The sequence below is a fragment of the Oncorhynchus nerka genome, linkage group LG7 (genome assembly GCF_034236695.1).
Source record: "Oncorhynchus nerka isolate Pitt River linkage group LG7, Oner_Uvic_2.0, whole genome shotgun sequence".
In the NCBI taxonomy this organism is placed as follows: Eukaryota; Metazoa; Chordata; class Actinopteri; order Salmoniformes; family Salmonidae; genus Oncorhynchus; species Oncorhynchus nerka.
The window spans coordinates 73836068-73847633 of record NC_088402.1 but is presented as its reverse complement, the minus strand read 5'-3'; the positions used below and the strand labels follow the sequence as shown (position 1 = coordinate 73847633).

The 11566-nt window shown below is 41.2% G+C and overlaps 1 protein-coding gene across 1 annotated transcript; it reads left to right on the top strand.

Moving 5' to 3' along the window:
- Positions 1-2287: 2287 nt before the first annotated feature.
- Positions 2288-3850, top strand: cebpb (CCAAT enhancer binding protein beta). Its single transcript, XM_029664963.2, has one exon. The coding sequence runs from the start codon at positions 2470-2472 to the stop codon at positions 3352-3354; it is 885 nt and encodes a 294-aa protein (XP_029520823.1). The 5' UTR covers positions 2288-2469; the 3' UTR covers positions 3355-3850.
- Positions 3851-11566: the final 7716 nt, after the last annotated feature.

The window sequence follows — 11566 nt, the reverse complement described above, 5'->3', positions numbered from 1 at the left end:
GGTCAATTAGGAGAGATAGGCCTTTAATATAAAGGCATGTCACATGTTGAAATTAGGATTTTGGTTAGGTAAAAACACTATGGTTGTACACTTTTTACAATTTCATAATTTAATTTAATTCTCACCGAACTGTGTTAGGCCTATTTGAGATCATAAATGAAACCATTATTACAATAGATAATTTGGGGGGAGCTACTGGGGTGAGTGACCGATAGTAAGCTTTACAAAGCCTAGTAGGCAGAGATCTAGGGAATTTAGTCATGAGTGAATTGTTGTTTACACTACCCATAGATGGCAGTGTGCAACTATGTACAACACAATAGACAAATTATCATTTTACAAAATCTGACCTACAAGTCAAAGTATTGTTGCTTTTCCCAGTCTTCTCAATGGAAAGCTTTGACTCTGTGGGTTACAATATGCCAGGTAATGGATTTACACCCTGCCTTAAATTTGGAATTTCATAAAATCATTCAATCATCTCTACTAATTGTTTGAAATCTACAGTGGCAAAAACGTTATCTGTGAGTAAGGTCATATGTGGCCTATGCTTAAATGCAGACAGCCATAGACATTAGATGCACATTACAGGAGCTTGCCCCTTTAAATAAGTTTAAAACTAAGTTAAACACTATGATCTGGGGGGCTGTCAAGGTTTTGACCCCTAGTTGCACCACACTTTCCCAATGTGTAAATACATGTTTTTTTAAACTGTAATGCTTTTGTGTCTGATGTTGTAAATGTGTCTGCAACTTTGTGTGCTGCTATTTTGGCCAGGGTCTCTCTTTTAAAATATATTGGTAATGTACTACAGCTTCCTTGTCATGGAGAGCATTGTGGAATTAAATGTAATTCAAACTTTCTATAAAAGATCCTCACATCCCTCCTCTGGTCCTGTTACTCAGACAATTCCGCAGGTGAAGAAGCCAGATGTGGAGGTCCTGGGAAGGCGTGGTTACATGGGGTATGCGGTTGTGAGACCGGTTGGATGTACCGCCAAATTCTCTAAAATGACATTGAAGGCGGTTTATGGTAGAGAAATTAACATTACATTCTATGGCAACAGTACTGGTGCCACACTCCTTCAAAACTAGAGACATCTGTGGCATTGTGTTGTGTAGCAAAACTGCACATTTTAGATTGGCCTTTTATTGTTCCCAGCACAAGGTGCACTTGTGTAATGAGCATGCTGTTTAATCAGCGTCTTGATATGCCACACCTGTCAGGTGGATGAATTATCTTGGCAAAGGATAAATGCTCTCTTAACAGGGATGTAAACAAATTTGTGTACTAAATTTGAGAGAAATAAGCTTTTTGTGTGTATGGACTATTTCTGGGATCTTTTATTTCAGCCCATGAAACATTGGACCAACACTTTATATGTTGTGTTTATATTTTTGTTCAGTATTTGGATATTTTTTATTGGAAAATACAAGTAGCTGAATATTGGAATGTCTTTCAAAAATGCACTTGGAAAGTATTGGCATGTATTTGAAAATGCTTAGTGTATTTTCAAATAAAAATATTTAGATACTACATGCATTTAAACCCAGGTCTGTTTGGTCCTAGAGGTAATTAAGAAATTTAGAAAAGTTTCAAATAGTAGGCTTTTTATAGGAAATTATTTAAAAATACTTCAAATAAGTAGATTCCACATTATTTGAAAAATACTAAAATACACAGAAAATAAATATTTAAAATACATATACTCAAATATACATGTTTTTGAACCAAGCTCCGTAAACTATTACTTTAGGCGTATACTAATAGACTAGTTGTGAATTTCTGCCTTTCTAAGGTCCACCTCTTAAAATTACAATTCAGGAAAAAAAGTTTGCCCGTGCTGGAAATGGCTATATCGGTCCACTAATATGCACTACTTCTGTGAAAATCTTTTATCCAGATTTTTCAAGGGGGGGTGCTGCAGCACCCTCAGCACCTCTACTTCCCACAGCTATGGTCATGGCAATGCTAATATGGCTAAAATTCGTTAGCTAGCTAACCAACAACTGTAACTATGTATTTGAGAAACAAGTGCTCATTGTGCAAATGTATTTATATTTTCAATGCAAATTTGGAGACGAATATAGTCTACATGCTGTCAACAGTCTAAGCCACCCCCTGTGTTTAGCCTCATAGTTCTGCACACATCAATTTTGTTGCTAAACAACTAACCAGTCTCCGAAATCAAGTGGGAACAGGTTACCGGTAGTTAGGGGATTTATCACGCTTGCTCCGCCCATTCAGTTTCACACTAGCCTATATATAAACCGTTCCTAGACTCTCACTGCTGCATTACTCATCTATTCTTCAAGTTTATTTTCTTCAATAATTGAATATTATCACAGAGACATTTTGTCGTCGTGTGCCAAGTTACTTGAGTGTTTTCAGCCAGAATTACGCTTGTAGCCAATACCTCGGGGTGCCCCAGATTTCAATGTTCCCGCAATTCGGCGGGTGTTAAGATCCATGGAAGTGGCCGGCTTCTACGACGGGGATTGCTTTGCTTTCCAGAGTAGAAACAGCATTATCAGTCCCATTAGCGACAACAGCACTTGCAAGCAGCGCGTTGACGGCTCGATGACGGAGCTTGGCATAGCCGAGCACGAGAAAGCAATTGATTTCAGCGACTACTTGGATCCAGCTGCTGCGCACTGTCAACTAGTAACACACAACGAAACACAGCAGAGAGGGGGAGGCGTATTCGCTAGTTTCCTTGCCGAGGAAAGCAGGATAAAGAGACTTTCATCATTAGAACAAAACTACAGAAACTACATCTCTCTCAACGAGCGGGAGACAAGTGCGCACGCCAACCCTAGGGAGCCATACGTCCTGGGCTATCCTGAACTGCAGGAGACCCGTGTGGACACCGTGTTCAGCCCCGAGTTTCTTGGGAACCACTTTAAAACCGGTGAAAGAGACGATCTTCAAGAGGACCAAAGAATGGACAACAACGGTTCGTCTGGCTACGACATGAGGTATCTTCATTACCAGTCGACTCCAAGTGGCAGCCTTGGTAACATTTCCACTGCGTCCTCGTCTTCCTCAAGTCCACCCGGCACACCTGCCCCGTCAGGTAAAGGCAGGTCGCCTTTGCAGGGCGGGAAAATGTCATCTGGTGGCAAGGGGAAGAAGCGACTGGAAAAGGACAGTGAGGAATATAAGCAGAGGCGGGAGAGAAACAACCTTGCCGTTAGAAAGAGCAGGGATAAAGCCAAAATACGCAATATGGAGACGCAACACAAAGTGCTGGAACTGGCCGCAGAGAATGACCGTTTACAAAAACGCGTGGAGCAGCTGTCAAGAGAGCTTGCCACTCTGCGTAACTTGCTCTCTGCCACCGGTCAGTGTTAGCCACAGAATGCCAACACACCTCTCACTGGAAATCGGTACTTGATCAGGCACTGACTTAAAAAAAAACATTTATCGCGGTGCCATACATGTGAAAAAGTTATTCCAGGATGTTACGTTTGTGTACAGTATCTATACATGAAAAAGCCACCAACAGTTTACAAGATGTGATTGGGTAAAGAAGGTGCAACGAATGTACAACTATTCATGATTCTTGACATGTCACCTTCATTCTGTCTTTACAATTTTGTGTATGCAGTATTTCTGTACGGGTTTTGCATTTTATATTGAATATTGGTAAATATTCTGTTATTTAAAAATAAATGTCCTTATCTGGAGCAATGGTTGTCAAGGGAAGAGTTGTAAAGCCCACTGCAGAGGTATGATGCAACTCTTTGTAACAGTATTGGCAATGAATGAAGTAATCTCTTAATATGATGAAAATGTACAAATGGTACTTGATATTTTATTGAATTAAACAATTTATACTTTGATATTATTAATTTGTATGGTGTTTATTTGTGAGATGGTAAAAAGGTGGTAGATCACCTGACTGATTTATTCCTCTCTTTCACACACATACATACACAGAATTAAATAGACCATTTATGTATCTCTTTGCTCACATGTGTAAGAATTCAAGGTATAAGTAACTCGGGGAATAAAAAGATTATAGGTGTACATAAGCTCAAACTTAAAGGTCCAATTGAGCCGTTTTTATCTCAATATCAAATCATTTTTGGGTAACAATTAAATACCTTACTGTGATTGTTTTCAATTAAAATGGTCAAAAAGAAACAAAAATAGCTTCATAGCAAATAGCAATTTCTCAAGCAATACATTTTACTAGGACTGTCTGGGAGTGGTCAAAGTGGGGAGGGGAAAATGGAAAACTAGCTGTTATTGGCAGAGAGTTTTGGAATTCTCTTCCTTATTATTATTCCTTATTATTATTACTTTGGCCTGCCTGGTGACATCACCAAAACTCCATCCCACCAAAACAGGCTGAAATTGCAGGCAGGCAGTCTTTTCAAACAGCTCTTACACTAAACGGGCAGTATCATCATTTTCACAGTATTATTTTATGGAAATATATATAAAACAGAGGAATATCATGTTTTTGACTACACTGGGCCTTTAAGGTAACATTTAGGCCTATCTCTTATTTTAGACCCATGAACAACTGATTTGGAATATGATGACTCATTTGCATCTAATGATAGTTATTAAAAATTCTAAGTTATGATATTGTGTGATTTGGAATATGATTTTAAATTTGATGATTGATTTGGAATGTGATGACACATTTTCATCTAATGATAGTTATTCAAAATGTTAAGTTATAATATTGAGAACCTAAAATACCAGTATTACTTCAGTGTGATTCAGTAAAACAATATTTCAACAGCAGTGTATTGGTGAAAGAAGACATACTAACTGAGCCTTTTTCACCCAACTAGCAAATGTCACCATTATCTTAAGCACACACCTCGGTCAATAGTCTGGTGGGTCCACTGACCCACAGAGGGGTTCAAGGCCTCACAGTCCAAGATTAATCAACAACTAACCTTTTACCCAAACACACCACCACCGTCCTGCAAATAGTTTTTTTTAAATGTGTATAACCTGCCAGCCTCAAATATCAAATGGTATACTTTAATATTTAGCCTATGAAATGTGCCAAAGAGAAGAGTGATTTTGGATGTGGAACAGATTCTCTTTGATAATCTATCATCCACCAAAGGTCCAGTTTGTTCAGTAAGATTATATACAGTATGTTTAGTTTTAGTTTAATCGAATAACTGGTCTAAGTGGAACTGGTCAAATACACTACCATTTCTACACATGAATGCAAGGCAGTGTAAATGACTGAAAATACTATCAAACTTACCCTGGTAATAGGACAGGAGATAATCCCTAGAGAACTACAGAAAACCCGTGACAATGCAGGGCAGAGGTTTGTAAAGGAGGGTGTTTCGAGAGAGAGAGCAAATTGTGTGTGTGTGCTAGTGCTTTGTGTATTTCTTGATTAGGCTTTGCTACTAAACCCAATTACTCCAAGTACATTTTAACAATGTCATCCTTTCTTGTACCACATAAAAGAGAAAATACAATGTTTTGAACATCGTGAATTTCACAACACAACTTCCCATAATGGAAACAGAGTATATTGCTCAACAACATCTTCCTGTTCCATCCGTGAATTCAAATGTCACACCAAATTAAAACAATGCTCTACGCACTTACAAGACAAATCTAGCAATAGGTTGAAATAGGGATAGTTCACCCAAATTATATTGTACATTCACTTGATTTTATTGTTTCCTAAAAAGTAGTGTATACTGTACTATCTTGGTTGTGTTTGTTAGGCTGCTGCATAGTATTAGTATCATTGAGTCCAAAATAACGAGAGCAGTGCTGGAACTCTGTTAGCATGCTCTGTATAACAGACCAAAATCACAACCAAGCCATTTCAAATCAAGCTGTGTAGCAGCATGATACACTTCCCATCATACACTGCGGTGGTGTTTTTGTTGTTATTGATGTTTCTTGTTGTTTTTTTACATTGTTGCTGGAAATGGTGAGAGTTTTACCCTCCGCTCTTTAGGCTCCACATTCAACAGCTCAGTAAAAACCTTAATCTTCAGCTGATCTTTTTCTTTAGGAACAATACTTTTTCAATTTCAGGCTAGAAAAGACCTTGCTGAAGCCACTTTTTTTTGCCTTTATTGGACTATGGTGATTTTCTGTACATGGGCTCCCGTGTGGCACAGCAGTCTAAGACACTACATCTCAGTGCTAGAGGCGTCACTACAGACACCCTGGTTTGATTCCAGCCTGTATCCAACTGGTCGTGATTGGGAGTCCTATAGGGTGGCGCACAATTGGCCCAGCGTTGTCCGGGTTTGGCCGGTGTAGGCCATCATTGTAAATAACAATTTGTTCTTAACCTACTTGCCTAGTTAAATAAAGGTTACATTTAATTCCCCGGGGTCTTACCTGCACACTAGACCAGTTGTCCCCAAACTGTGACATAAGGGGTCGGCAGGTAGGGCGCGGAGAGGTAGGAGGAGAACTCAGTTGGGCTTTCAACTTATTCTTGAAAGTTTTAATAGTAGAATGCACAAGGTGCAATTTCGAAATTGGTATTCCATCAGCAGTTTTCCTCTTGTCATGTCAGTCATTGCAGACCTTGGAGAGCTATTTATGTCCAGTTGATCAACTAGCCATGTCAGCTAACGTTTCTTAGCCCAATGATTTTGTTTTAATGTTTGAGTCAGTCAGATATCACATGCACACATAAGAAATGGCAAAATGTGTAGAATTGTAGGAAATGAGCTTCCAAACGTCAAAATGTTTTCTCCACCCGTGGCAAAATGTGTAGAATTGCAGGAAATAAGCTTTAAAACAGTAAAAGAAAATCCGCCCCATGGCAAAATGTGTAGAATCGCAGGAAATAAGCTTTAAACCTGCAAAAAACATTATCCTCCAACAAGAGGAGTGTGAACAGTTTGTTTTTGACATGGACAGTGCTTGTGCTCTTAGAAGAAATAGTGAGTATGAGTGAAAAAGTTTGGGAAGCACTGCACTAGACACAATTTACCATGCTGCTCTAAGATTTGTAACCAACACAAGACGTCACTGTAACTTCTATCAGTTAGCCATCCTTAACTATAAGGCAGACTCTCTGGTACATGTCTAAAATTGTCAATGACTCCAACCACACAAGTCATAGACTGTTCTCTCTGAGCCCCTTATGTTAATTCTTATTTACTATAATGTTTTGCACTGACTCTTTTGCACAGGCTCGATGTACACTCACTGGACTTTAACCACACACTCACACATACTACACTGGCACTCCGACACACACACACACACACACACATTCATATTCCTTCACACTCCACACATATGCTGCGCCTACTCTGTGTGTATTATCTATCTATTTATTATCTACCTTTACCCCTACCTACATGTACATATTACCTCAATTACCTTGACTAATCCGCACCCCTGCACATTGACTCGGTACCGGTACCCCTTGTATATTGCCTCATTATTTTGCTTATTTAGCACACTTTTCTTACTTAAAACTCTGCATTGTTTGTTAAGGGCTTGTAATAAAGCATTTCATGGTAAGGTTGTATTTGACGCATGTGAGTAAAAGGATTTGATGTTTGTCTACACTTAGTGAACAACTGAGAATACCTACTCTTTCCATGACATCGACTGACCAGGTGAATCCAGGGGAACGCTATGATCCATTATCGATGTCACTTGTTAAATCCACTTCAATCTGTGCAGATGAAGGGGAGTAGACAGGTTAATAAAGAAGGATTTTTAAGCCTTGAGACAATTGAGACATTGATTGTGTATGTGTGCATTCAGAGGGTGAATGGACAAGACAAAAGCTTTAAGTGCCTTTGAAAGGGGTATGGTAGTAGGTGCTTTCGACACCTTGTAGAGTCCATGCCCTGATGAATTGATGTTGTTCTGAGGGCAAAATACCGAACATTAGGTATTCCTAATGTTTGGTATACTCAGTGTATAAGGCCAACTTAGGGCAGCTGCCAATGTATTTCAGTACTTTACTCACCCTATGAGTCATGGACATTACCGTCTGAGATCAAATAACTGTATTTTCTATAATGTTCCCAACACAAGAACTGAGTTTGGAAAGAGTGCCTTTAGCTTTATACACACACACACACACACACACACACACACACACACACACACACACACACACACACACACACACACACACACACACACACACACACACACACACACACATAGTGGTCAAACTTTATACTTGGTGTGACCTTGTAGTTCCGCCCCTTGCAGCTCCTGGAGCCTCCCCTGGTCCATCCTAGTGTCTGGCTCTGACAGAGGAGAGGGAATTTCCCACACAGGATCACATTTTGTTCTCGAAAGCAGAGCCCAGCCCCCTTTATCCCATTTTACCGTCAATGAGCAGTAGCTGTCCGTAAACTCCACATTGCATCATACCTCCTGCAGACCAATAGCCCTCCTAAAAACTCCTCTGGTAGAGCAATATAAATAATGCACTCCCATGTTTTGCTTGAGTTTAAACATGACATATGTCCACTGTGTTTGAAATGGTAAGATATCTCCTCAGATCTATGAATCACCTGTGCTGTTCATTTTGAGGGAGATCTACAGGTGTAGGATCTTAATTTTATCACTCTTTTGTAACTTAGAATTTCCCTGTGCTGTAGGAAATGCAGATGAGCTTGCTGATTTACATAAATTCACTAAAACCCTGCACTAACACACGGTTATATTAACATTACGATACTTTTCATGTAGCCTTCATGTAGCCTTTTGTCCAGCTAATAATCTAACCACCGATCAAGCAACATTATGAATTAAACATTAAAATCCTGTTATTTTGCTACTGGACAAATGAAGATCTACACCTGTAATTTGAGAAATTATAGTAATTATTGTACTTTCTATTTGTGGTCAACATGAGACAACCCTCAAAATACTCTTCCCTGAAGACACTTGAAACAGTGATATTTGAACATATATGTGATTTCTTGTACACTGTAGCATTTCAACATAATATCAATATAGAACAAAGTAGTCTGGGGAGGAAATTGAACATTGACCAGGATATTTACCAAGCTCACATCGCTTGAATAATTTCAAAATTGTGTGTACCGGTGTGTACTTCTTGGGTCAGGGAAATTAAATTGCTCTGTCAACACAGATGCATTATACAAATGTAATAACACATTTATATACATTTGGTGTTACTGTTCTTTATATACATGCTTCCAGTATGTACAATAGAGTATGTGTTAAAAGGGTCGGGTCTTATTTAGCAGTTTCATCACTCCTAATCTATTAGTTAGTGGTACTTGCAATGATGTATATAAACCCTGGATTGCTGATGCTATGTATTGGCCAATTAGAGACTTTGAGGTCAACGGTCAGTCATATTGACTCTCCCCAGAAGAAGCAGTCCTCCATAGGAATTAATGTAATTCTACAGTAAGTATTTTTATTGTTGTAGTGGGGACAATAACATAGAACTTTAAAAAGAAATTTATACTTTAAGGAAAATGTTTTAATAAATGTTTTTATTTTTATGTTTAGCTCACATAATGTAATTTAAATGTCACGTCATGGCCATAGAGAGGTGTTTATTCTCTATTTTGGTTAGGTCAGGGTGTGACTAGGGTAGGGATTCTAGTTTCCTTTTTTCTATGTTAGTGTGGTTCCCAATCAGAGGCAGCTGTCTATCGTTGTCTCTGATTGGGGATCATATATAAATTGTCATTTTCTGTTTGGGTTTTGTGGAATGTTGTTTTCTGTTTAGTGTTTTTTCCTGAGAGAACTGTACGCTTTCGTTTTCACCTTTTGTCATTTTGTTTGAGTGTATTTAGAACATTAAATCATGAACACTTTCCATGCTGCGCTTTGGTCTCATTCCGACGACAGCCGTTACAGAACATCCCACCACCAAAGGACCAAGCAGCGTGGCCACGAGGAGCAGGGATCCTGGGCCCGGGAGAAAAGGGAGGGGAGGACATCCTGGGCCTGGGAGGAGGTAATGGCAGGGGACAAGACCCTGCCATGGAAGCAGGCGGAGGTAGCGAGAGAGGAACAGCGATGCTACGAGGAGTTGAGACAACAACGGAAGCCCGAGGGGCAGCTCCCAAAAAATGTTTGGGGGAGGGCACATGGGGATATTGGCGGAGTCAGGGTTTAGACCTGAGCCAACTCCCCGTGCGGTGATGCGCACGGTGTCTCCAGTGCGCATTCACAGCCCGGTGTGCTCTGTTCCAGCTTCCCACAGTTGCCTTGCTAGAGTGGGCATTCAGCCAGGACGGATTGTGCCGGCTCAGCGCTCCTGGTCTCCTGTGCATCGGCCCAGGATATCCTGCGCCAGCTCTACGCATGGTATCGCCAGTTCACCAGCACAACCTAGTGCGGCCTGTTCCAGCTCCCCGCACTTGCCGGGCTACAGGGGGTATTCAGCCAGGACGAGTTGTGCCAGCTCTACGCTCCAGACCTCCAGTGCGCATCCACGGCCCAGTATATTCTGCGCTGGCTCTACGCACTATGCCTCCAGTGTGCCTTCATACCCCAGTGCGTCCTGTGCCAGCTCTCCACACTCACCGAGCTAAAGTGGGTATCCAGCCAGGATGCGTTGTGGCAGCTCCACGTACCAGGCTTCCAGTACGTCTCCTCAGAGACCTGAGACCTGTTCCGGCTCCACGTACGAAGCCTCCAGTGATGATCCATGGCCTGAAGCCTCCAGTGATGATCCATGGCCCGAAGCCTCCAGTGATGATCCATGGCCCGACGCCTCCAGCGACGGTCCCCGGTCCGGAGCCTCCGGCGATGATCGGTGGTCTGGTTCCTCAGGCGATGATCTGCGGCCCGGTTCCTCCAGTGAAGGTTCATGCACCAGGGCCGCCACCAAAGCGGAGGGATCTGCGGGCGGAGGGGGGTCTGTCCCGCACCGGAGCCGCCGCCGTGAATGGATGCCCACCCGGACCCTCCCCTTTAGAGCCAGGTTTTGTGGCCGGAGTCCACACCTTTGGGGGGGGGGGGGGTACTGTCACGCCCTGACCATAGAGAGGTTTTGGGGATCATATATAAGTTGTCACTTTCCGTTTGAGTTTTGTGGGATGTTGTTTTCTGTTTAGTGTTTGCACCTTTTGTCATTATGTTTGAGTGTTTTTTGAACATTAAATCATGAACACTTCCCACGCTGCGCTTTGGTCTCATTCCGACGACAGCCATTACATTAAAGGTATGCATTAAGGTGTCTGTAATATAATAAACGTGGCAAAAACAAATGTAGACATTAGTAAATGCATTTCTATAGTTTCCAAAATATTTTTTACAATGGTGGGGGTGCCAAGATGGAGGCGAGTTTCCCAGCACCTCTTATTTACTCATTACTGGTACCTACAAGTCACCCCACTTGCATCAGCCAATCATTGATCACCATTCCCTTGTAACTCACTGAACTCCATTCCTGCCTTCAGAGAGTGATCGCGGTCAGAAGAGAATGTTCTCGTTGGACTGTTTATCTTTATCTGACCTGTGTTTAGGGCATTCATCTAAGTGTAAGTACTGTACATGTATGTCATTGATTGCTTCTTTAGGCCATTGCTTCGTTGGGTGTTGCTAAGGCAGTCGAGTCATTACCATGTTTATAAGCTTT

What these genes read in the sequence shown, in the direction of transcription:
- cebpb (XM_029664963.2), top strand. Translation starts at nt 2,470, where the DNA reads ATGGAAGTGGCCGGCTTCTACGACGGGGATTGCTTTGCTTTCCAGAGT.